Source organism: Cyclopterus lumpus, chromosome 21, assembly GCF_009769545.1.
Source record: "Cyclopterus lumpus isolate fCycLum1 chromosome 21, fCycLum1.pri, whole genome shotgun sequence".
NCBI classification, from domain to species: domain Eukaryota; kingdom Metazoa; phylum Chordata; class Actinopteri; order Perciformes; family Cyclopteridae; genus Cyclopterus; species Cyclopterus lumpus.
In genome coordinates, this window is record NC_046986.1 from 8,685,100 (window position 1) to 8,712,224 (window position 27,125).

General features: G+C 44.0%; 1 protein-coding gene across 2 annotated transcripts; it reads right to left on the minus strand.

The window, feature by feature from the left end:
* Window positions 1-1,030: 1,030 nt before the first annotated feature.
* Window positions 1,031-26,963, minus strand: gsk3ba (glycogen synthase kinase 3 beta, genome duplicate a). Of its 2 annotated transcripts, none has more exons than XM_034561369.1 (11): window positions 26,004-26,963; window positions 19,918-20,111; window positions 13,630-13,713; window positions 8,920-9,030; window positions 7,378-7,508; window positions 6,589-6,695; window positions 6,385-6,482; window positions 6,148-6,255; window positions 4,972-5,158; window positions 4,648-4,746; window positions 1,031-4,214 (listed from the first exon to the last, which is right to left on the minus strand). In XM_034561369.1, the coding sequence occupies exons 1-11, from the start codon at window positions 26,089-26,091 to the stop codon at window positions 4,144-4,146; spliced, it is 1,278 nt and encodes a 425-aa protein (XP_034417260.1). In that variant the 5' UTR covers window positions 26,092-26,963; the 3' UTR covers window positions 1,031-4,143. The 2 variants fall into 2 exon arrangements, with proteins under 2 accessions (XP_034417260.1, XP_034417261.1); XM_034561370.1 differs by having other exon boundaries at window positions 6,160-6,255; window positions 26,004-26,961.
* Between the last annotated feature and the right edge of the window lie 162 nt (window positions 26,964-27,125).

A 27,125-nucleotide genomic window follows, 5' to 3' on the forward strand; every position in this document is an offset into this window, starting at 1 on the left:
ACTGGGCCTGCGGGACGAAGAGTATGTTCTCATGCAAGCCCTGTCCCTGTTTTCTCCAGGTAGCAGCGCTTAATTAGTCCTTACTGACATATTTTAGACCCTAGAAACAGTGTGCATTAGGTTTTTTGTTCAAAAATAGTAATAGTCGAAAAACTGTACCAAAAAAAATCCGGAGACGATGACGATGCTGTGAGCCATCATCTGTCACCCACACGTCAAAGAGTAAAGCAGCATTAAGTTTGACTAAGTTTGGTTTTGTTAAGCGGTTACAGCACTGGGGGATTATGCGGGATTTGACGTGTTTTATTTCTTTTGCTTACACTAAAGTACACATTGTGTCCGCCAATTAATGTTGACGTTGCGTTATGAGGTTTAATGGTTTTCTAAAACACAGAAATGTCACAACATGAAATATGTATTTCCTCATAGAATGCAAAGACAATCTCTGCGTTTTATACTCGTCACGTCAGATTGTTATTTAGTGTTTTGATGCCATCGTGTGAAACACTGTAAATAAAACTGCTCTCCAGACGGTATAGTGTGTGACGGTGCATCTGGTCATTAGCATAATAAGACAAACGCTGCCCCACTGTGGACAAACTAATTAAAAAGGATAACATCGCCAAGTAGATCACAACCTAAAAATTAAACATTTCCATACAAAGTATCCTAACAAGTTAATAATTTTAGAATCAGTCCACGGAGTTCTGATATTTCACAGCAAAATGTACACAGGTATTATTTCACTTTTTATACCTTGGACATTGTGTTTGTTACCCAGAGGATCGAGCTCACCGTCTCTTCTATACATTTGATTATGTTGAAGTAAATGTTTATCAACTTAATCACAATTTTCCAAAGAATGTTAAATATCTGAGACCAAAGTGCTAACTCTATGGCACATTTATGCATCACACCTTTCTGAAAATATTGATGTACAAGAACCACGATGCCCTGAACATTATACATACCATCTGTGACGTCCAATTAGCAGGCTCACTAAAAGAAGACGGAATAGACAAAAGGCGTGATCATTTCCAGGCTATCCTACTCTTTATTTAATGCAAATTACAGTACCAGGGAACTATTCCTCAGAGCACGCAGAGGGAATATTTACAGAGGTGCACATTTAGCTTACCTTCACAGAACAAAAGAAAAAAAAAAAAAAAAAAGAGAAAAGAAATAAAACGTTTCTGTCACAAACAGAGGCATTCAAGTAGTAGTACTGTTATACAGGATGTTTTTGTATTTTCTATGATTTTTTTAATTTTCTTTAACCTCAGTTGGCATAGTGTACATGCTTGAATAATATAATATAATATAATATAATATAATATACGAGCATGTGCGCTTGCTTGTCTATTTTGGAAACCTATGTGGTGTTTTTACTGAACTGGAGTCAGGGGTAGGGTGAGGTGGTCAAACTTTTGTGTGGTGGTTAGCAACACGTCCATGAATGCGAAATTACAGCAAGCAGGAGACAGGAGAGAGGCTACAAGACTCGACCTTTAGGTGCTACTGAATCCCTCCCGCCCTCCAAGTATGCCGACAGGAAGGAGAACAAGCAAGAGGACAGCTGAACAGCAAAATATCCAGAGAGACCGAACACATTACTGCCTCCGAGGATGGCTCATCACAACGACATCTTAGTTTGGCTTTGGTAACGGAACCAACACTGTGATTAACACACTGTACTGTACACACTGTGTGTGTGTATGAGGACCCCCTCCCTTCACTTCATGCCCCGGAGCCCATGCCAGAACTATGGTATACATGTTTGTGCGTGCATGTGTGTCCAAGATAAAAAAAAAAGTAAAAAAATTAAAAATTACTATTAAAACAAACACTGATCTAATTGCTTCTTCATTTAAGGGGGAAAAAAAAGAAGAAAAAAAGTCCTTAGAATTAACAATGTCTGTATATTACAATACGTGTGCGATGAAAAAAAAAAAGGGGAAGCGGTGCGAGCGGAAGGGCCTGAAAATCAAGTGTGACAGTGTGTGTGTGTATATATGTGTGTGTGTGTGTGTGTGTGTGTGTGTGTGTGTGTGTGTGTGTGTGTGTGTGTGGCGGGATAGCAGGACATTCAACAGCACCAAAGGGAGAGTCACAATCGGGGTGAGAGGGCGATGCCGGGGGCTGGGTAAGGGGGGGGGGACAAGCGAAGGTGTATGAAAGCAAAGGCACTCCAAACTATAGTTACACTATACATGACTAGTTCTTGTTACAATAATACAGCTGTCATCTACTGTACTGTACAGGTAAGATTGAACATATGGCTGGATAAAGCTGATCATCGTCATAATCTACAATATCCACAAACATCAGTTTTGACCTGATTGTTTTTTTTTAATCTGTTTTTTTTTTTTTAATCTGTTTTTTTTTCATGTCTTTCCATACCCTTTGTCATCTTTGTTTTTGCTCATAAACAGTACATGGGTCTGCATATATACATACCTTTAACACAACATGGGAAAAACTAAATCCACATAACATTAAAAAAAAAAAATAATAATAAAAAAAAAAACATACAAGTCATACATGTCAGAATTTTGGTGAGGAGCATTTATACTGTATTTACAAATTCTTCTTTTTTTCTTTTCTTCTTTTTTTGTTGTTGTTGTTATGTAGAGAGTATTCTCTGTAAATAAGACGCGTGGACAGACTGTACCGAGTGGCTCTATGTGCGGCGGGTGGAGGAGAAAGAAGGCTAGGCTAACACTTCAGTCAGTGGTCACGACACGCGAGACAGCCGGAGACGAGCCGAGGGACCGGCGGCCGGACTCCTCAAGGTGCCGAGGAAAGAAACAGTGTCAGGAAACATCTCGACTTCTTCAGGGAGACGGCGAGAAAGAGGAGGAGCGAGACAGGGGGGAGGGGAGGGGAGGGGGGGGGGGGGACAACACTGTTACAGACAGTCGGTACAAAAGGCGGGGAATAGAGCGATGCCCTAAATCCATCTACAGCCCGAATAGAGACAACACAGGAGAATGAGAAAGAGACTGCTGGAATCTAACCACACTCCAGCAAAGAAAACAAAAACACCACCATATCTAAATCTATTGTCCTTAAGCAGCGGCAAATATTGCCACTGCTCTGCCAGATATGGGCTCACCATAAATGATTTCTGAACCATTGTAGTTAATATACATATATCTATATATACTTTTTATACATAAGGAAAAGTAATATATAAACTGTTGTATGTATGCATGTTTGTTTTTTTGTATTGTATGTATATATTATACAAGCACACAGGACCAGATACTCGTCACATCCATTGCACGTGGCAATCCAAAAACATCTGCCCAGGAGTACAAAACTAAAATTAAAAACAAGGTCGAGTAAAACAGCTTTTCTGACCATTTAAAAACAACCTCAGGCAAAAAAAAAAAAAAAAAAAAAAAAAGTCCAAACTTTACCCCAAGACTACTGCTTCTTTCCACATACATCAGGATCATCATGCACCCATGTGAGTGTATGTGTGTGTGTGCGTGTGTTTATGAATGTGTATGTGTGTATACCCGTGCGTGAGCCTCATGCCTTGTCTGTGGAAGTGGGGGTGAGAAGTGAAAGGGCGGATGATCCCCGGGTGATCCTAACCATACTCAGGCCATGCACTACAGGAGGAACCATAGGTGGGATCGGCCAGGGGACACGTGAGGTCAGAGGTCAAAGGATGCAGAAAAAAATGGGACAATGTGGAGGAGGACAAAGGGGGAAGGCCAGATAGGGAACAGCTTAGGACTTTTTCTACAGATTGTCCTCTTACAAACATTAGCAGGCTAGCATTGTGTATACATGTACAGTGTACTCAATAGTACAGTCGACAACAGCTCTGGCCCTGCGCTTCCCTTCCCTGTTGAAAGGGTATGGAGCGACGTCTGACGGAGGATGGAGTAGAGTTCAAACAGCTGGATGAAGGGCCAGTCAGGGATAAAAGAAGCGGGTTAGGGATGCTTCGTTTGTGGTCGTGGCGTGGGGCTGTTGGCTAGCTGTTGAACCCGGACAGCGTCAGTGTCACTCCGCTGCTGTCAGGGAGGAGAGCGGAGCGGAGCTGAGCGGAGCTCACCCCCCTGGCCAAGGCAATGGAGAGGCCGTGGGCTGGGGCTGAGACCGGGGCGGGGCGGGTCATCTGTGGGCTCAGGAGGTGGAGTTGGAGGCCGAGGCAGAGGCGGTGGTGGTGCTGGGACCTCGCTCTGTGCTGCTGCCATCTGTGGTCAGGAAGAGGAAATGAGTCAAACAATTACTTATGTGAAGTTTGTGAGGAGATTGGCGAGTAAGGGAAAGCAAGAGTGAGAGAGAGACAAAAAGGAGTGATGGGTCTCCCTTTACAGCACCCACATAGTTGACTGCCCAGTGACCAACAGTTAAAATTCTTTTTGGGCACTTTCAGGTAGAAATGTGTGGAAGGATGCATTTTTGCAATGTTGTAAAAAAAAAGGTAAGCCGTCAACTCTCTGGTCTTTGCAACTTGCATAGCAGAGTTAAACGGCCACAGTGCTTTTTTATGCACCACCTTTATCAAGTTAAAATGATATATATTGACCACTAGAGCTGAACAATCTTGTTCACGTTAGAATTACAGATCAATAGAGCTCCAGGCGGAATAGAAAAAGGGCCTTTTGGAGGAAGCGTGGGTCGAACCTGTGGTGGCAGAGGTGTTGGTTGGGGTAGAGGCGGCTGCCTGGTTGCGGGCGTGGGCCGGGAGGAGTATGGAGGCCAAAGAGGGATTACTGGATAACTCTGAAAGAGAAACAGCAAACATGTAAGTTTTGACTGATTTAGAGCTGAAACAATTAGTCTATTAAACGGTTAACTCAGCAACCATTTTTATAGTCCATTAATTGACTTTTTTTTCTCCAAAAAGTATTCATGCAACAGCTTCAGTTTTAGTTCAAAATGTTAATATTTGCTGGTTCACTTCAGTCCTCGACACTAATATAATATATATATTTTTGGTGTGCCCACCCTGGGTGGTGAAATTGAAGAGGGAGGGCTTCTCTCTCCCGTTGGGCAGTTTGACGTTAGGGTCGCGTAGCTCGTCAAAGAAAGAGTGCGCGCAGGCCTCTAGAGGGGTGAGGCGGGCCGTGGGCGTGTACTCCAGCAGGCGAGAGCACAGGGCGATGGCCTCCGGAGGTGTACGTGGCCGGAACACCTGAACGACAGTTAGACACAAATACGGATGTCAGCAGGGACCACATGAAGTCTAGTCAAGGGCTGGCAAAATAAAGAAGAAATTCCAATGTTGTCAACACAAACGCACACACAGAATGAACGTGAAAATGAAAAAGAGATATCTCCAGTGAGTTTTAGGAAGCCTAATGTACTGTAATTATTTGTTTTTAGGGGCTTTGCTGCAGTGAACTGCAGTACAGACGCAGTTGCAGAGAGCGACCACTGCAGGGCCCCTGAGAGGGCAACAGGAAGACCTGCTGCCTGCTTATTGGATGGCTGCTATCCAATGGAAGATCTGTGGTTGGGACTGCTGAGGGAAAGCCAGGAAGAGAGAATGTCTCTTTTCACCATGACTCGTAATGCACCGAGATGAGAGCATGATGTGTCCGATTGTATCTGATAATAAACTGACAGATAAAGCAGAGCAAGGACTGACAGGGTGGACTCTTGCTGGTTTAAAACACACTGCAACAGAGGTTCAGCCAATAAGAAGCATCAGCCAAAAAATAAACGTTAAGTAATGTAATGTATTTACCCAAAGATGGCTTTAGACTAATTCTGAGATGCTAATTTTGAGGGGTGAAAATGTGTCAAGAATTAAAGAAGAAATATATTTTTCAACTTGATTTTTAAAAAAAACTGTAGAGTTTAATTAATCCGAAGCCGGCGGTGACATTGTCCTGAAGCAACCATGTACATGTGACAGGTGCTACCTTTCTAAAGGCTACTCCAAAAGGAGCAAAACAAGAATACAATATTGTACTATAAGGAGTTATGACAGCTGACTTAAGTCTCGAGCCTGGGTTTTATCGGTCACTCTGCATGGGGGGCTGTTTGGATCTGATAGATAGATGGATGTGATGAAGTTGGATGCCTGCGGAGCAACATGCGGGTACGTTGGAAACACAAGCATGGAGACAAGCGATGAAGCAGCGGTGGATCTTAAGAGAAGTAAAAGGGCTCCTGTACCTGTTGACTCACCTTAGTCCAAGGATGTGCCTTAATCTGGGGGAATTTGAACTCGGTGTAGTTGGGGTTCATCTCACGAATCTGCTCTCGGGTTGGGGTCCCGAGAACCTGGAGAGAAAAAAAAAACACGGCAGACAAGAACAGGAACAAGAGCGTTACGTTTTAGAACTTGAAAAAAAATTTTTTTGCGCCGTGCGTGAAGACTTCGACACCCTGTGGGTCCCCACCAGTCGTTACCTTGATGATTTCAACCAATTGATCCACTCCACTGTCGCCAGGGAAGATTGGTTGTCCTAGCAACAGCTCTGCCAGAACGCAGCCTGCTGACCACACGTCTAAAAAAAAAAAAAAAAAGATGAAATATCATTCACGTGCCGACGAAAAGCTCATGAAGTGGTTTAAGGGTTAACGGGTTGACTGTGACAGCTGGAGTCGAGCTACCTATGCTGGAAGTGTAGTCAGTGGCACCGAAGATGAGCTCAGGGGCTCGATAGTAGCGAGAGCAGATGTAGGACACATTGGGCTCCCCACGGACCAGCTGCTTCGCACTGCACACAGAAAAATCAAAGCACATAATCATCATCACCATATTTGGCTGCAAATATGAACCTAAAGCACAGCCTTGTGATTAGGATTTACACAGAAAATGAATGCTGCCTACTTATAAACTTTCCTGGGTGACATTTTCAGTCGACGGCTTAAAAGTAAAAGTGAAGGAACATTTTGCCACATTCAAACTCTTCAGTGAACAGCAATCCTGTAGCTCAGCATAAGACCAGATTACTTTGACATGTTCTCTTTCGTACTGAGAGTTCGATGAGCAACTGCCCTCAGGTGATTAGCTTAGCTTAGCATCAAGAATGGAAACAGAGGGAAACAGCTAGCATGGCTCTTTTCAAAAAAGGTAAAGACATTCACCTCTCAAGCTCACAAATTATCACACAGAGTCTTGTATGTGTAACCGTCTAAAGCAACAACATGTAGCAGTGTTGGAGGCTTTTTGTCTGGGTGAAGTGACTTCCTGGGGTCTTGTCGTTACTGTGAGGTTGCTAGGCAACGAGCGGAGACTCCAGGAAGCAACAAGAAATCAACGTGCGCTTCAGAAGTGCTCGGGGCCGATCTGATTTTGCGAATAAGGGCCTTTCTCAGAACTATTTCTTTAAACTACAGGAAAGAAAAATCGGACCACTTTTGACTCAACACAACATTTATCGAGTTACTGAGTCTCACCTGCCGAAGTCGCAGAGCTTGAGCACAGCGGTCTCTGGATCCAGCAGCAGATTCTGGGGCTTGATGTCCCGATGACAGATCCCAAAAGAATGGATGTAGGCCAGACTCCTGAACAGCTGGTACATGTACAACTACACACACACACACACACACACACACACACACACACACACACACACACACACACACACACACACACACACACACACACACACACACACACACACACACACACACACACACACACACACACACACACACACACACACACACACACACACACACACACACACACACACACACACACACACACACACACACACACACACACACACACACACACACACACACACACACACACACACACACACACACACACACAGGTTACGCCTACACAGACAGCAAGCTCAGTTTTCATAACGGGGTTAAAGTCTGGACATAACCACACCAGAAGCAACTTCAGCCCAGCACGTAACATTTGATCATGTTTAAACACGTCTCTCATTGCCTCTTCAAACTCCTGAACCGTGTCGACGCGGCCTTGTGGAGGTAAAACACAGCATGTGATTTTGTCTATTGGGGATATATGTATACGAAACAAAGTCTTACGTCCTCTACGCAAAACATGTTAAGCTCTCGATTACCTCTTCAAACCAACAAAAAGAACAGAAGGTGGCGTCGTTATATAATTCACTTATTCTGAATGTCTAAATGAAGGGCATTATTTCCTTGCGAGGTGAATAAATAATGCTTCCTTGCGGTAATACGGTGAACCAATACTGTATGCGCAAGCTCTTCTCAACGCACATTTCCTGTTATGATTAATATTAATATTGGTGCGTGTCGTTAAAAAGTTAACTGCGAGTGCTTCCTCTGCTCCTTGGAATTAAAATAAACTGAAAATTATTCAGACTGAAGAGACAGGCAAATGTGCAATGACTTTTTTTGAAAATATGCAAATTATTTGCATATTTTCCTCGCATGTCACAATCAGAAATATTCAAAAAGTGACAACTGACCTTTGGGCAAACTATACAGACAAGTTTTACAGTGTGGGACAGACGCATCATATAGGAGGCAGAGAATGGTAATATACAGTTACTTTCTGTATATTGTGTTGTACCAATGATGATATAGTGACATTTCATTTTCACACTTCTTTAGCTAAATAGTGTCAGTGAGAAACATTTAATCACAGATCGTGTCGCTTATAACTAATTTAGTCTCTTACGCGTTAATCTGAAATTCTCACTCATAAATAGTACATTTAGCTTGTTGACAGCGTGTCTCAGTGGGACGTCAGTAGATTTGAGGGTGTGGGGCAGATATTAATTTAGAAAACAAATAGTATGAATGTGTCGCAGGTTTATGGAAGCCTAAGGTTCAGGTCTAAATAAAGTCAAATGAAAGTTTCATCACATATCTTTCACAATGACGCACCTATGGTTTATTACTTATTGGTTTATTACTTATTATTGGATATAACATACTGTACTCTGAGACAGAAAGTATGCGATAAGATATTGAACACATCTCGTGTACCTTGACATAAACCATGGGCAGAGTCTGCTTGGCTCGGCTGTAGTGTCTGGCCACTCGGTAGACCGTCTCAGGAACGTAATCCAGAACCAGATTCAGATACACTTCATCTTTCTGTTGGAGAAAAGACATGCACACAGATATATTTATATATACACACACAGTAAGTAAGTAAGTAAGTAAGTAAATAAATAAATAAATATATATATATATATATATATATATATATATATACACTATATTAGTATAATATAATATATAATATATAATATATATATATATATATATATATATAATATATTATATATATATATATATATATATATATATATATATATGTATATAATATATTATATTATACTAATCTATATTATAGTTTGCAATGTCAAGCAAAACAGTTGATTTTACATTGAGTATGACTCCAAACAATGCAAATAAATAGAAAATAGCATTCATAAATGCGCACATCCATGTCAGCTGCCAATTATGTCAATTCATTTTGGTGACTGTTTTCTTCCCCTCTGTGTCTGCAGTGTGTTTCCTTGCTTTTTAACAGTCTAACTGGGGATCCATTGTATAGGACTCGTCCTTCGAGGGCAGGAAACGCACAACCATGCGTCATAACTCCAACAGTGGCCGCAGACAATGATATCATTTCCTCATTTCCTGGTTGGAGGAGGCCTGTGTTGGAGGGCGGTTCTGTGCATCGTTAAACTTTGGAGCCCACTGACCCTGAAACAATGCTGCATCTGAAGTTTCTCCACCCAATTACTAACACTTTCCTTCACCTTGGATTCCGACTAGAGTTTGCCAGCAACGAGTCATCTGGAGTTTCTTGTGAGTCCATTGTTTGAGATCTAAAAAGTCAAATCACACTCATTGCTCGTATGGAAATTAAACTGATTGTGAACATTTTTAGATACAACACACATTCTAGGAACACAGGAATAGACACTCGTTCACAGCCTCCCTGGTGGTTTGTTAGGGGGGGAACAGTCGAGCCTTAAAGTGACACACTTTGGCCCGATTGAGGGTTTGGTGATGGGACAAATACACATGCTAGCAGCAACGGGCTGAATCGATGGACCGCAACCTATTTGGGCTGATTTAAAATCACTAGAATAAGTGCCTTTCTACGTTTCCTTCACGGATAAGTCTGGCATTATGATCCCATTTAAATACCAAAAACAACAATGGTCCTCAATTTTGTCTGACCTTTCTGACCACACGGTCATATGACAAGGCGTCCAACTTGAATTAATTAAATAATGTTCTCCCTCTTATTTTGGTCTGGAGCTGTCCTCTTGGAGGACGGAGCCGGCTCCCTGCAGGTCTGCACAGTCCGATGGGCGAGCTTGGTCCCGTGAAGAGCTCCCAGACAGACTGTGTGGTACACTTCTGCCAGCTCAATGGCCTACTTTGTACTGACTGCTCTCTCCCCCTCTCACTCCCTCTCTCACTCCGACACATATATATGGTGATTGAATGAAACACCAGGTCACGAGGACAAGGAGACGGTTGCAGATATCAGAGATGATGAGCAGCATTTCCCAAACAGCACTCAGTAGCTTCGTTTACACACTCATCTGTCCCTGGCATCACCCTTCCCCCGAACTCTCTGCATGTGTGCATGTGTGCATGTGTGTGTGTGTGTGTCTCTCTCTCTCAATGCCATGTGCATATGTGTGTGTGTGCATTGCACCCACTAAAAAACAAATTCCCATTGATAACATTCGTGACGTCTACAAGGCCCCTCCACCTCCTGCTAGCAACATCAAAGCTATATTTAACCTAGCAACAGCGATGACTCACTTCCTGCCTCACTACAAAGCCACTTCCTTGGCTTGTTCCCAGATGGTTAGCCAGGAGAAGATCCGATTGGCTCCTTGTTCACTCCCGGGCCTCCAATTTGCTGAGAAAAACAGCTTGCACCTAAACAACTGTCTCAGCGACAGGTGACAACAATCACTACCATGCTACGTCGTGCAAGAGAAGGGAATTGATGGAAGCTGTGTCATAATACACAATGTATGTGTCGGTTCACAAAAGTGCAGCTCATATTAGCACGTGGGCTTAGAGTGTGTTTGCCATGAGAAACACAAAACATAAATGAGTTTGACATCCATACGATTGAATTTAATTACACTACAGCAAGGCTGGACAGTAACAGTTGCCGGGTAGCCATTGGTAGACATTTGGAGAAATTGGGAAGCAATACTTGGTTTTTGGTTGCCATCAGTGGCAACTACTGAATACATAGCAGCAACACATGCACCGCGAAATGAATAACTTTGTACCATTTGGTGCATTCGGGGTATATTTATATATTGTTAGTCAGTAATATTAAAATACCTGGCAACTAGAGAGCAACGTTGGGATGGTGAGGGTCAAATTAACCTGCTAGGGGGCCCCAGGGTGAAGACTGAGCTGTGGGTCCACCTAACCATTTCTCCCCCTCTTATTATTCTGCATGATATGATGTCAGGTACTTTGAGTTTATATACACATTCATATAGAAGTATGCTGCATGTAATAAACAAAATAAACTAAGGATTTTAAACAAAGTTTGAACACATATTTTGAGACAAATTAATACAAAACCATCGTCACACAGTTTAAAGATGAGAGCTGCGTGGATCAAACATGGAAATACAAAGACGTGCGGCTCAAAGCTGGCAAACACAGAAAGCTGCTCAGGGTTGGACTACCAACGACACAAAGCATGCAACTGCCTCAGAGCCCCAGATCTACAGGGGGCCCACAAGCCCCCAGTGTCAATGTATAGCACATACTGTACTCTGATGAATATTTATAGAAATCTGCAACAGTATAGACATTTTTATCCAATCCTGTGGCCCCATGTCAACATCTATTTTATAGAGCTATTAATTATATTGTGTTTTGCGTTGTAAATAAAAAGTAAAAAAAAGGGTATTTAAATCAAATAGCTACACACACACGCACGCACGCACGCATGCATGCACGCACGCACGCACACGTGTCTATTTCTGTGTTCCTAGAATGTGTGTTGTATCTAAAAATGTTCACAATCAGTTTAATTTCCATACGAGCAATGAGTGTGATTGTTTGAACCCAAGGCCTAGTTGGTTAATCTTGCCATAACCCAATGGTTTGTGAATTTTTGAATTCATTTTAGCAATTTATGTCAATGTAGCGAATGCAATGAACTGAATCTTTTTTTTTTTCCAGCCGATACAACTGAAGCCTGGAGCTTCAGTTTGTAGTTGCTTCAGTTGAAGCCTGGAACTCAAGTAAAGTTATTCAAAGCGATTGTGCCTTTTTATGCGTGTACACAGGTGGTATTCTGAGAAGTGACCACAGCAGAGGGCGAGACTGTGTCGGCTCAGAGTCTTACGTGCACTATCTCTGCGGACGCTTATTTTGAAGTCAATCCGCTATTTGCCTACGCGCCTATGCTGGTTGGACCCGTGGCCTTCTGTTTGAACAGTATTATACAAGTGGGTAAAGGGTAAAAGCAAAAAGCACACCGTGTGTGTGTGTGTCAAGCACGCCACATGTTACATAAGACTACCTGTGCAGCTACAGTAGCAGCAGTCACAGAGCATGACCTGTCCCATCAGGGCACAAACCTGGTCACATCTTATCTCAGCCTCACCCTCTGCCAACATCTGTCCGTTAAGCTCCCTATGCAGGTGATTTACCTTTCGCCTACTTCTGCCCCCCCCCTTTTCTAAGTAGAGGCTCTATGGGTGGTAAATCCCCATACCAACAACACAGTGCCAGTCTCCATAATTAGCCTGGAGCAATATGGGGGGGGGGGGGGTGGAATGGATACACAAGAGTGGAGGACACACAGGAGGGGTGCGGGGGATTTAAAAAGGTGTAAAAGGTGAAAGTAATACAAAAATTAAAAAAATTAAAGTAAACTGAAAGTTGTGGATTATAAAAATAATAATTCCGGCAATTGCGAAAGTCATGTTGGGAAACTGCAGGGTCATTTCTTAGACAAGTCATAGCTGTCATTATACCAAGAAATTAGCCGAGCTTCCAAGAGGTCAGTGACCGCATGGCACGAGGTGAGAACTGGATGGAGCTTAGACCATGCATGGGAGGGGAGGGTGAGTCTATAATAAACCGACACCCTCTGGTCTGGCAAATAGATGCTCCCTTCTCATCTCTCACTCATCACCTCCCGTCTATAATCCCCCACAGCTTTCCTTGGCCTCGGTAGGTGTGCAACATGGAAGCATTTCTAACTGCAGAGTCATGGGTATATTCCCAACAGCTTGTCTGCCAGGTTTGTGTCTATATTTAACACATGGACCTCTGCCTGTTTTTCAGCTGATTGAATGACATCGTCCAGCCTTGAAGTCTCCAGGAGACCTCCAATGGCCGACAGAGAGAGAGAGGGAGGGACTCCCCTATTGAGGCGAGGAGGAAGACATAACATGGCGCAGCTGACAGGAAGAGAGTTCAAAAGCCAACACAGAAAAATTAGAAATAATTTTGTTTTAAAAAGTCTAAGAGGCATAACAGCTGTGGCATACCGCTTAATTACTTCATAACATAACTCTAATTGAAGTCAAGTGCTTAGTCATTTAAACAGGTGCTCTTGAAAATGTGTACTTAAATGAAATATTCTATTTATTGAGGCTTAAAGTGCAGAGTGGTATTAAACATAATTAGTAATGCGGTCCAGAGACAAACCTCAGACACACTCAGACAACTGACCTTGTCTCCACTGGAGTAGAAGAAGTAGCGCAAGCGCACGATGTTGCAGTGGTCCAACTTCCTCATGATCTGCAGCTCCCGGTTCTGCACAAAAAAAAAAAAAAAAACATCAACGACACGTTACATTTTTCATATTGCATGCAAGATTCAGGTTCATGGTTCAAGAAGTGAGTCTGTGGGACTTTTGGAGGCCCTGAACACTTTCTACTGGACCCACAGTTCATTGAGGGACAGTTCAAAGTGTAATGTACCCCAAATAGAAGTTAGACATTACATGTCACTAACATGGTAATGGATGGCCATACAGATTAGTGCTTTTTAAACAATCACCTCGTTGTCAGATACGTCACTGTCACAAACTCAATGTGCCACCTTATCAGGAAGCAAGATTTTAAAAGAAAAAAAGAAAAGCTGATCAATCCATTTATTTTAAATGACATTCATCCCTTCAAGGGATCCCACGGGCAAAAACATGACACAATTATGTACTGTGTGGTATGGAAAGCAACAATTAAAGAGACAAAGCCCCTCGAAAGCAAAACAAGTTCGCCCCACAGACCTAAAGCAGGACACGTTTGGGGAAAAATAAATATGTTAAAAGAAACAGTTGCCGTCACGAGTACCAGGCCCTCACAGGGGGCCTGGAACTCGTCGTCACACCACGGGCCCCACGGCAACTGTTTCACCACGGGCCCTCACAGGGGCCACAAGAACAAGATGGAAGCATTGAACCCCCGTCGAGCACTCCATCTGCATTCATATACAGTGTGTCCATGCAGAAAATGCTTGTGCATATGGCCTTTAACGTCAAGGGAGGGCAGGAATTCAAACATTACGTAAAGCTAGAACAGCTTCATTATAGTTCAGACCCCCCTATCACAGAGCTTTGTGTTGACTTGATGCTTGTGTAACATTTGGACTCCACTGCAGTGAATGGACACTTGTCAGAATCAGATTGTGTCAGAGTAATGCAGTTACTACATAACAGTTTGGCTTTTGTCGTCACGAGCAGCTCGAATAGTAGAAGGAGGGGGTTTTGTACTATTGATTGTTGTACTATAACTGCATGAAGCGCCCACACCAACTGCAATGACTTGCATACCAGTATTCTAAATATGAGATGACAACATAAGGATGTCAGAATGTGGGATTTACATAAATTAATCCTGGCTTGTTCCTCTTATTTGCATAAATGTTAAATCCCTAGAATATGAAATCATCATTTCCAGGTTTTTCATATTTGGTATTTTAGATTATTATATTATTAGGTACTCAATGGAACAGAATTCCAAGGCTGACAAAATAATGCAACAAAAAAAAAAAGGTAACTTCTTCATTAAACAGCCGAGTAATAATCTTACTGACCGACTGTGTTGCCTCCTCAAACCATCAACTCCACCTGGGACAGTGTGCGGGTTTCTGGGTGGAAAAGAGTCGACTGTGCGATTAACGAGCTGACCCCAGAGCAGGCGGTGACCCAATACGCCGTCTGATCTTCTCTTGGTGTAAACACAGGCTTCAGGTTTGGTGTAAAAGAATAGCACACAGGTCGGACCCGTCCTGGTGAACATGTGGTGGGATTTTGGTGTAAAAAGAGACCAGCTCGTGAGCTGCCTTGACTGAAAACCCGTAACTGAATGAGAAGCCACTGAAATGACTGACCGGAAAAAAAAGTTAAATAAAAGAAAATAGGAACAATTCCTTGTGCTTTCATTTCTGTTGATTTATTCTACTTGTACATTAATAAATACTGAAATTATAAACACTTATTTGTTCAGATATTGAGGTTCAGCTAAATACTTCAGAAGCTCAGAGCCCCAGGTTTAACCTTTTTGGAGGATAAGCAGGTGCTAGTCCGTCGCTATCAGTAACACATTGTAGCTTTGGGTCAAAGTGCAAAACATTTCTCCAATCAGTACCGATTATTGTATCTATTGATTCATAATTTTGAACTGATTGTCTCTTTTGATCATCTGCTCATTGTTTCAGTCATTTTCCAGGCCTAGCCCCAGCCTCTAGTGAAGATTTGTTTTTTAGGTCTTATTTTATAGTTTTATTATGGGCTGAAGACTTTAAAATACCTAAAAATAATGAATAGAAATATCAAGGAAACGTCATCACGAGTTACCAGAGTCCAAGGCGGTGTCTTAAAATGGGGTTTTTAGACTGCAAAGCTTGGGCACTAAAGAGTCGTAACCAAAGAAAGGAAATATCCACATTTGAGCAATTATAAATAATATCATAAACTGGCTAAATGTTTCTGCTCTACAGCTTTGAGACACGCAGTGGATTAAGAAGCTGCCTAATGAGCCGGCTTGCTGATTGTCTGAATAATGACAAAAACATAGTAAAAAGCTGTGCTAGCTGACTGACTGGGTGACTAATGAGATCCCCTGTTACGCGGCTCAGGGCCATGCCGACTGGCGCAGGGCGATACGCAGCTGTCCTTCAACACTTTTATGCCACTTTATGAGGATTTAATCCTCTCATTTATTTTTTTTAACAGAGTGAGTCGTCTGTCCACTAAAGCGAGACCTCATCATCTCATCATATGGGCAATCACCACTGTCTAATTCACTTAAAGGCAGAAACAAATGGTTCCCCCAGTCCCTTCCCCTTACTATAAAAACACACACACACACACACACAGACACCACACACGCACACAAAAGTGACATCATAAAGTGACATCATAGCGTGGGTCACAGACCAGCCATCGAAGGCATCGTGCGCTGCAGGCAACGCCCTCATCTTCTTGCAGTGGCTGAGTGGGAAGGTTTAAGGGCGTGCCTGTGTGTGTGTGTGTGTGTGTGTGTGTGTGTTGTATGTGAGAAAGATGGTACCATATGAAGGAGGAGCAGACAGGCTGTTGAGCAGCCCTGCCCAACTCCAGCATTACTGCAGTCATTCCTGCTGACCTGTCATCCTCCAGTGTGGCAGCAGCACCAGCGAGCAGACAGAAACAGACGGAGAGAGAATGCCTCAATTTAAAAGTAGAGGTGGTGCTGATGTTTACTGTCAGACAAAACCACATTCATTTTCTAAAAAGATTAAGACACACAGTGTTACTGCTAACAGTTTATGGATGATATTTAACCCAGACACCTAAAAAGATAAGGTCAGCATTATTCTATATTTTTCTTGGGGCTGACGAATCCCAGAAACACAAATAGAGTTTAGAGTCCTTGTCACTCCACAATCTGAGATATTTGCTGAACTATTGTATGAGCAGTTCGTACTAATGACAGTTACGGTTAAATTAAACTGAAGGCAGAGACACAGCTTATAAAAGTAGTTAATTAGTCCTGTCAACCAGACCCTTAAATCCGTCTCTAAGCACCTGTCTGTGGTAGATCTCCTCACTCTTTAAAAAGATCACAAATACCTAATTTAGACCAAAGTTAAAACAAATGTAAATTGTGCATTTAGTGGGAATAATCACAGTAGCAGGGTGGTGTATGTGGGACAGTGTCCATCTCCATCGTAAACATGTCACCCCCTGAAACAATGTGGCTCAATGATGCGTTTAGTTTTTGGACAACAATAAGGCGCGGAGGGATAAGCTATAGCGGGCTTTGAATGCCAAAACAATACTTGTTAGGTCGCAAATACAATGAAAAGAAAAGATTTATCCTTTCACAATGATCTGTACGTGCCATTACCACCAGACATGCTCTGACTGTGTGCGCACGCACACACACACACACACACACACACACACACACACACACACACACACACACACACACACACACACACACACACACACACACACACACACACACACACACACACACACACACACACACACACACCACACACACACACACACACACACACACACACACACACACACACACACACACACACACACACACACACACACACACACACACACACACACACACACACACACACACACGCACACACGCACACGCACACACGCACACACGCACACACACACGCACACACACACGCACACACACACACACACACACACACACGCACGCTGGTAGTCATGTGAGGAGCGGGTGGCGAGTAGAAGCAATGAGACCGACGGAGCGAAAGAGGGCGTTGGTAGAGGCGCTGCTCTGAAGACGAGATTTTAAACTAAAAGAAGAAAACAACGGGCCGGATCTTCAGCTGAATATCGTGTCAAGATGCAATCTGCTAACCACAGGTTAACAGGACCAGCAGGGTACCACTTGATCATGGCCAGCATGCAGAGTCACAGTTTGTGTCCCGAACACGTGGGTTTTGTGACAGCTGGTGGACACCATGAAGGGACATCATTTATCTCGTCTGGTTTGGGATAGCGAAGGACTAGCCCCTGCCGAAGAACTGCGCTGATCCTCCGGAAAAAAAAAAAAAGGTTAAACCTTGGGCACTCAGCTTCTGGAGCATTTAGCTGAACCGGTCGGCTCAACTTAAAAAGTCCCGCGGTGAAAGACGCTAAAGTGCAAACACATCTGGCTTAATTTTGACTAAAGTCGCGGGACATGGAGCCGGAGGTCGGCAGTCCCGGAGGCAACCGGGGACATCTAAGCTTGTCCTGCCTCCACTTGTATTGTCCTCTCACACAAAGACAGGGAAATAGTTGCTGGTAGGTGAATTTTGTCACCGAGATGGCTTTTCCCCTCCGCTTACATCTCTTTGTGCTAAGCTAAGCTAGTGGCTGCAGCTTCATAGATAGATACCACACACGCACACGCACACGCACGGCATCGATCCCCTCATGCAACTCAGCAAAAAAGTGACAAAACCCTATTTTCCAAACTATCAAACGCATCCTTTAGATGAAATGTGCCTCTTGCCAATGTCTAATTACAAGAGGTTTAAATGACCCAAAAGCCAGAGCGTGCAGGTTTTACAGCGCACATATGGAAAACATTATAGTCACACATTGTATTGCATCATCTTAACTGTGTATACTTTGGCTTTATATGCTGTGCCTGGGTCTGTGAAAGCCAGGGAATGTGGGATGTAGACGCAACAAACCAAAGTGTTGCGTGTATAAAAGGGATCAACGTGACCCAGGACATAACATCCACAAACATTTTGTTCTTGCTTTTTTTTTTTCCTTCTTCCTAGGCAGGGGATTCCTTTAAAATCTACCTGGACAAATGTTGACTGGCACACTGTTGCCTCAAGCAAATTACATTTTTGTTAATATCAAAAAAGGGGAAATCTGCATCCTTTAAATTACCACAAAAGTGTTTTAGAAATGCAGAGAAAGTGAGATATCACAGAATCCATAGAGAGTTGGCAGTGTAGGTACGGCCATCTAAAAATGAATAGAGCCTTATACAGCACGGAGCAATACATCTTATCTTTATCAAGGTTATTTATACAGTAGGTATTTGTTGAAAGGGTTTGTGGTGCTTTATAGTGTGTGTGTGTGTGTGTGTGACACAGTGAGATGTGTTACTAATAATGTGTCCACCCCAATTGTAAAAAACAATTTTTGTCCACTCTCATAATATAACCTTTGAGCATTGTGTTGAGCATTTCTGCATTATTACCAACGAAAGAAAAATAAACTGTTGCAGGCATTGTGCAGCCACTACCCTCAGCTCTGAAGAAACCTAATGAGAATCTCAACAGCTGGCCTGCAGGCCTGGCGGTCTCAGGTCTTTTATCTGGGAGCTGGGAGCAAGCAGCAGGGACACTGAGGGACACTGAGCCCCCCCCCCCCTCCCTCCCTCCCTCCCAGCCAAGAGTAAAGGGAGCACAGACAATGTCGCCCCAGCAGAGGGATAACAAGCCATCAGTCAAATCTATTCAAAGCACAAAAGGAAATCCAGCAGAGCTCTGCGTGGATGGAAATATGACATTTCCACGGTGGCAACTGAACTAAACTTGACGGATGACTGTTATGAGATGACTGATGAGTGTTATTGGGTTCTAGTTCGTGGGGGAAAAAAAATACATTAAAAAAAAATCTCTCCTACCACGACCACGCGCATTAACTTCCTTCGAGAAACTACACGCATCGAAGTAAGGATGTGTCAAATAGCAAAACGCTAGAAGGCTTTGCCTTCGTCTTCCCTTCGTTCACAGCTCCGCTGATCTCGGTGTTCTTGTGAAGGATCACTCCATCCTCGTCTCCTTTCACAGTTACTCTTAGTCGCATTCATTACACGTTAAGAAAAAAAAAAAAAAAAAAAAAGGATGACTCGGAGGAAAGAGAGTATGCTAGTATGCTAGTTTTGTCCCGTCCTCAAGCGTCCTGCTTTTCTTTGACAAGTGAGAGAGTTTTGTGTGTGTGTGTGTGTGAGAAAGTTTTACCTTGAACCTCTTGTCTTGCAGGACTTTCTTGATGGCCACCATCTCTCCGGAGTCGCAGAGTTTAGCCTGGTAGACGACGCCAAACGAGCCGTTGCCGATGACCTTGGTGTCCGTGTAGCTCACCTCCTGTGGCCGGTCGGGGCCTTGGCCCGGGGTGGCCACCACTGTCGTTACCTTGCTGCCATCTTTATCTCCTAAAAGAGAGAGGGATGAAATGCAGATGCTCACGACAAGCAGTGATAATGACAAATGCTGCACTGTACATCTAGGGAGTAGTGTTAACGGTATGGGAGAGAGCAAACTGACACGAGACTCAACGCGAATGTCAAACAATAGTGGAAAAAAAAAAAAATGCAGATTACAATGTCCAATGTGACATTTTCAATGCCCTGAAGATAATCAATTTACATACAAAACAAACTCATCATTTGCTCTCGCAGATTGAATTCCTGCTGAACATCTTGGCTGAAAGAAACTGCCTCCTTCTTGAGCCACAGCCCCCCCCCCCATTTGTTCCAGCAGTACTTACTTGTGGTCAACAGCTGTGCTTGTACTGATCAGCTCCCAGCTGACTGACTGTGAATCATTGCTGAGCTCCAACAGAGTGCCCAAGCTCAAAAGATTTGTCTCTTGAACATGAAATTGTGTGCACTGTGTCGGTGTACTTTGAGTGGCAAGACATTTAAGACTAAATATCTCGGAGGAAACAAATCGTACAGATGCGAGTGCCATTTTAACACTTAAGACAAAAAGCTCCTCGGACGGACCAATGAAATAGTTATCAGTGAAAAGTCATGAGCTAATAAGACTGTATATGATGCTAATGCACTATGGACTGGAAGCTGCCTTCACATGCTCCTCCTCCCCTTTATGCGTTCCTCTCATGTCAGTCAGGGCCAGCTCTGCTCCCCTGAGATCCCGACGTGGAGGCTTTTTCCTGGTTAAGTGGTCCCCCACCCCCCCCTTTAGCCTCCCCACAGAAGTGTCAAGGAGCAAAATTCACATTAGCTGGCAGTTAAAGGACAACCAGACAAGAGAGTGCATCACCTGCTTCTATATCTGTCAAGCTCTCAAATTAACCACCGAAACTTTTGCACAAGCTAAGCGACCAAATCCTACCGCAACACCTGCTTTCCCCCCCCTCTCACCCCCTCTGAGTCACCGGTCTTATTAGCATATTCCTCTTTCGCACCAGCAGAGAAAGATTGCATTTGAGCCAAAACACCCACACGCCTAAAATGATATTTTTTGTGAATGAAATTGTGAAATGGGTCTAAATTGAGATTTTTCTTTTGTTGCCAAGACTGCCCTTTGTTAACAGCACGCAGTGGGTACAAAACAAAAATAAGGTTGCTGGGTGGATTAGCACTGCTTAATAACCGTGACTGTTCCAGATCATGGTGTTACTTAATAGAAACGCCGGCGCGTGCTGTGGTAGCAAACCAGCTCCACGTGGAGGCCACGGCGTCCGGTCCACGTGAGGAGGTGCTGCCCGTCTAATGCCGACTTCCAGGGGGCACTCACTCACAAAAAGAAAGAAAACTACACCTCCATGGTCCACTACATGGGAGTAGTCCAATCACTGAAGATGTGATTATGATCAAAGAACAAGGAAAGGGAGTGGAGGGGGGGAATAGAGGTGAAAGGTCTGAGAACACGCCGTCACTCTCCAGGATCAAGGCTAGAAAGAGAAACTGAAGACGGATTCTGTAACGACAGAAATAGAGACCAGGAGACATGTCTGTACACACTCATACTGCGCTGACATGCACACAAATAAAGCTTGGTGAGATCTCACGCTGATGTAAACGAGGAATGACCAAGCAATCAGAATGCAATTGATTTATTTGCATTTTTACGTCACCGATTGGAAGCAAAAACTCTCAAACTAATCTGATACAGCACATAAAAAACAGTCAATTTTCACACCGAGTTCTCTCCAGTTTATACCGGTAGAAAATTGTCAATGAAGATTTTTGTATTTGAAGTGTAATTACCTAGAAGCCCCTTTTAAGTAAACTGAATTATGCCCAAATGAACCACCAGGAAGCTGAATTGTAAAAATAATTTAAAAAAATACCGCGTGGGCTCCAAATATACCGAAACTAAAATATAACCGACAGCCTAAAAGAGAAACGCACAAACACCTTGAAACATGTGCTTGCAGCATTGCCCTAATTACTTTGTCAATTAGGCTTTCACGAGAAAATGGTGTGACAAATCGCACTGCATGATTTCACATTAATGCGCTGCATCACTACAAAAGTGACGCAGGAGAGAGACAGCTGCTGCCAGAGGCATCAATATCCAAATCAGGTCACCAGACTAGCCCACAACATGAGTACTCTATGGGGGCCGGGAAAAACACCACCGTTGAGCCATTGTGGGACAAGTGTGGGCCTGGTTACCATTCAAAGTTGACCAAAATGACCAAAAATGCTGAATTCAAAATCGCTGTGATTTAAAAGATGATCAAACGTGCAATGCCAAAAACAAAAAAAAGGGGGGCGCATTTTCCTGTCACAAAATGCGTTTGACATACTACCGGCTACAAAACTTTTTGTGCAAACTTGAATTTTACGTGCAGCATTGTTAATCTACAAGACACTAACTATCAGGTGAGGGACAATGTTCACAGCATTAATGTCGCAATCACCACGAGTGAACGTCCCAGAATGTGCACCTGCCAAACGGATGATGTGTACATTCCTCTCGGAAATTTGGCAAACGCACACAAACCTTTATACAGCATGCCTTAACAGTTTGGCCGTAAATCATATCGCACATACCACACACGCACTGCGACTTCAAAACGCAGAGGCTGATTACCATCAGATCGCTATCAATCATTTCAAAATGAACTTACTTGGGTTGAGGCCGCGTTATCATGCCAAACACATTAAAAAGCTTTTACGACTACAAAATGCACAGAATGGAACCAACCGGACTGCAGGGCAGGCAGAAAAAGTGTGAGGAATGCATCAAGTGATTTGCTAAATTCCTGGACAACAAAACGGAGGAGCAAAGGACACACAGTGTTTATGGACAGTGTTTATACACACACACACACACACACACACACACACCACACACACTTCCAGCACTGTTGCAAGGCTGATGAGATAATTCCCTACATCACTAGAACATCCAGTCGCAGGAATGTCACCACTGACACAGATTGACATTCGGCTAAGCAAAGCTTGGATCAAGACATCGGTGGTGTTTGAGCAGACAATCATGTGGGTGGATAGATTTGAGATATCACAGTGGCTGCACAGCCTTTCCACCACGCCGACGACACCCAACAGATCGTCTCCTCATATCTCCATCCATCAAAACTCAGCTGTCTTTTAGAACCCGCGAGGGTGTCTGCTGGTTCTTGTCTTGCCCGCAAATTGCTTTCCATTTCATTTGGAATCAAAAGAGTATAATTGGTTCATTTTGTTCCCGTCGTCGCTTGCAAAACGAGAAAGATGGACAGCGAGAAAAGGGGCATTAAAATAGGGAAAGAGGAATAGTGGGAGAGAGAGCTGCAGCTTTGAAATGCTAAACAGGCCGCTCATTGTTCTTGGCCAGCTGCCTCACCCCAAAAAACAAAACCAAAGAGAGCTCATGTGGGTGTGCAAACGGATGTGTGTGTGTGTGTGCGTCTGTCTGCGTAGGAGGAGTAAGAGTGTTCTCTCCAGGATCATACACACGGACTACAGCTGCTTGAGATAATCAGCTCAGTTATTCACACACACACATGACTGGAGGTGATATGTCTCCCAATGGATGGAGCAGGTCAGGGTGATGATGGATGACATGCTGCAAGAGAAAACAAGTCCAGGTAGATAATAACAATGTGACTTGGCGTTATATAAATTTAGTCCAAAGTACAATCATGACACAGCTGAAATTGTGTTTCTAGGAATGACTAATCTGATTTCAGATTTTTTTTTTTTTTTTAAAACAGTCTATATGAGTTTCTGCAGTCTCGTGTTTTCAGGAAAAACATTCTTACAAAATGAACACTTCATTTGAGTCGAGCTGAAACAATTAAGTGTTTTGACGGAAATTATGTTCATAGTGAAGATTTGATGCTTTCCATTGTCTTGGATGATAATATTTAATAAATGGCGTGGGTTATATCCAAGGGGTCGCCTCACCTAGTTCTACATTACAGTTTGAAGCCAACAAATGAAATCGCTCCCGTCCTGTAAATGGATCGTTCCTCAAACCTGTGCCAGTCATAAGTACAAGTACCTTCAATCCAATTCTTATTAGTTAACCAGCACTTTTATATTGGACCAAATTGCTCCACCTAATGGAAACCTCCAATGTCAGTAGCCCTACATATCAACTTTATGATCACAATCGATTTGTGTAGAAATTGAAAGCCACTGTTGAACGTTAGCAGACTCTCCTCTAAAATACCTAGTTATCATATTATTTCCAGTTAAAATACAGTTTGAGAGATCATTGCTGCTTTGTGTATTGACTGATTATTACAGGGGACATCTATGCAATCAACTTCTTTCCTCTAGGGAGGCCGAACACCACCTGCTAGTAGAAATCTAATTATTAACGCAATTAATTGGGTGACTCTAGCTTCAGCTTTTAAAAGACTGACAATGATCTATTGGCTTACCAGATAAATCTTGTGGAGGAAAACATTTTTTCGTGGTTGAGAAAACCACAACGAGACGCCGATGTCAAGCTCAAGTAACGTTAAGTCCACATTACACACTGACAGGAACACACCAGTGCTTCAACACCCGTATCCGGGGCAAGATATGCATTAAGATGTGGGATGGGTGGAGGAGGAGAGCCTCAGCCTGAAGCCTTACCCCCAATAACACACATCATAATCACAGCACAGCCCTGAAGCATCTCCAACATCCTTTAAAACAGCCTAATTGTCCCTCTCACACACACCCAAATGTGTGCCTGTATGCAAGATAAGAAAGGGTAGGTGCAGTCAATGTCTCCAGCCAGGACCGTCATTAATAATGTGGATAACAATAATTCATATCACTCAGCCAGAACACTCATGAACTCGTTTGTCAAAGAACTGTAATAATAATTTAAGCCTTATTGCATTAAGATAAAATAGAGTCTTATTACACCATGGTATATGGTGCAGACTTGAATGCTACTATCTGCAATCCATGACACACACATGCAGTGTGATAAAAAAAAAACGCTTTAAGAAGCCAGTTTGTGCAGAGGACAGTGGAGTGAGTGAGTTCCACAAGCCCTGAAATAGTAGCAGAGATGATATAAAGCAGATATCAAAATAGATACGTGTGTGGACCAACTCCATCTCTGCAGCCGGTCTAAAACCAGCCGCCGTGCACGGTGTCACTGTGGGGTTTCATGTACAGGGATACTGGGTGTCACACTCCCTCCAGTCGACGCGACGTCTTGATGTCGACGCAGGCCCGGAGATCAATGAACCTGCCCTCTCCGGGACCACGTCGGTTTCACCCGAGTCCACCATGGGAGGCACCTTCCGCTTTGACAGTTGCGTAATGGACCGGCCCTATCGCTTTAACTCGATCAGGCACACGGTCGGTGCTGTGTAGTAACACCGCTATGAGGTCTAATCTGCATCCGAGGGGGACAATAGTCACACCGGATCTGCGGTGCAAAGAGAGTGCTTGATTTGTATTTATTTTTAACCTGGGTTCGTGCCAACGGTATAGCTTCTTCTCCTGGCCCGGCCCTGCCCGGCGCGGCCTGCTAACCCAGGTCAGGCTGACCGGGCCTCGGAGTCGCGCGTCAGAGGGAAACGGCGTGTGCTCGCGCCGAGGCGTGCATGTGTACGTGTGTGCACGTGCGGGGCGTGCATGCGAGTGCGTGCTACTCAGAACGTTCCCATCTCAGTGACACAGATATGTATGACAGGGCTAGGCTAGGCTAACCGGAGCTAACGTCATGCTCGCTTGACACATCCCCACATCCCCTACCCTACCCCCCACCCCACCTGGTGCCGCGTGAAGACGGTTCGCGAGGCCGTGTGACGTGAACCCTCGTCGGGCATGGTGCATGCAGCAAACGGCAGGCTGCTCGAGAATTATTACAGGGGGGGGGGGTGTACTTACTGCTGACTTTCATGCTGCCGAAAGCCGAGGGCTGCGGCACTGGTTTGCAGCTCTCCGCGAAGGATGTGGTCCTGGGCCGACCCGACATGTTCCGATCCCTTTTGATTCCTCTCTCTCTCTCTCTCGACTCGGGGAGAGCGTGACTTTGCTTTAAACGGCGGGGTTGATCGATTCGCCGAACCTACTCATCCAAAAAACGGATGACGGTTATATGAATAGCGCTATGATTAAAACAAGACGGGCAGAAAGCGACCCCGTTCTCCTTCACTCTTATCCCCTTAATAAACGACCCTTTCCTGCCCACCACCGGTCAATCAGAGCGGCATTTCCTCCTTGTAGTCCCGGTTTTCTTTCAGCGGACCTTTTGAAGACACGTCTCCGACTAAAATAGTCATGAATCTGGCCTCTCCCTGTGGCCGACCCCCCCACCCCCCCACACACACACCCCCGTTTAAAACCCAATTGCGATTTCTTTCTGGGTGCAGAATCAATTTCACGAAGATGAAGGAGGGTCAGGTGTTAAGAGAGCTGATCCGGGGCGATAATAAAAAGGTTAAAGCGGCGTTTTCTTGACGATTCGGGACACATGCGGTTCCTCTTCATATCCCGATGTGGAGGCTCAATGATCCGACTGCCATGGCGGCTCCCTCGCTATACCCTAGCCTACAGACCGTCCAACGGAAAAAAAAAAATCTGCCAGTTGTCACCGTTTTCCTCAACGAATTCAACGTATCTGCGCTGAATCAAAGACCGCCCTCGTTGCCGTTAAATTTCGGTGTCCTCGCCAAGACTCCGGGGCCGCGACCTCCTCAGAAAACGATGGTCTTTAGGTACAGAGTGCGACGATAACGAATTTCTTTTTTTATTCCTTCCCCATAGGTTTCGGGCTCGCTGTCTTTGTCGCTACGCACGTTAGCTGCGCCGCTTTCGTAAAAGGTTACGGGGATTGCTCCGCCGTCGTGGGAGGAAGTTCACGCCGTTGACGTAGACGTCGACGGAGAATCGAGAAACTGTGCACGCGCAAACGGGGAATCTGGGGTGGCCGATGTGGCCAATCAGAGAGGGGATCCTTCAGTTATGGGCGTTAACCGTGTTTCTGCGGTCCAATGAGAACGCCGCTCT

What these genes read in the sequence shown, in the direction of transcription:
- gsk3ba (XM_034561369.1), bottom strand. Translation starts at nt 26,091, where the DNA reads ATGTCGGGTCGGCCCAGGACCACATCCTTCGCGGAGAGCTGCAAACCA. An exon ending in CGGCAGCATGAAAGTCAGCA is followed by an intron (nt 20,112 to 26,003) that starts GTAAGTACACCC and finishes TCTCTCTTTTAG; the next exon opens with GAGATAAAGATGGCAGCAAG. An exon ending in CTTCAATTTCACCACCCAGG is followed by an intron (nt 4,747 to 4,971) that starts GTGGGCACACCA and finishes TTTCTCTTTCAG; the next exon opens with AGTTATCCAGTAATCCCTCT.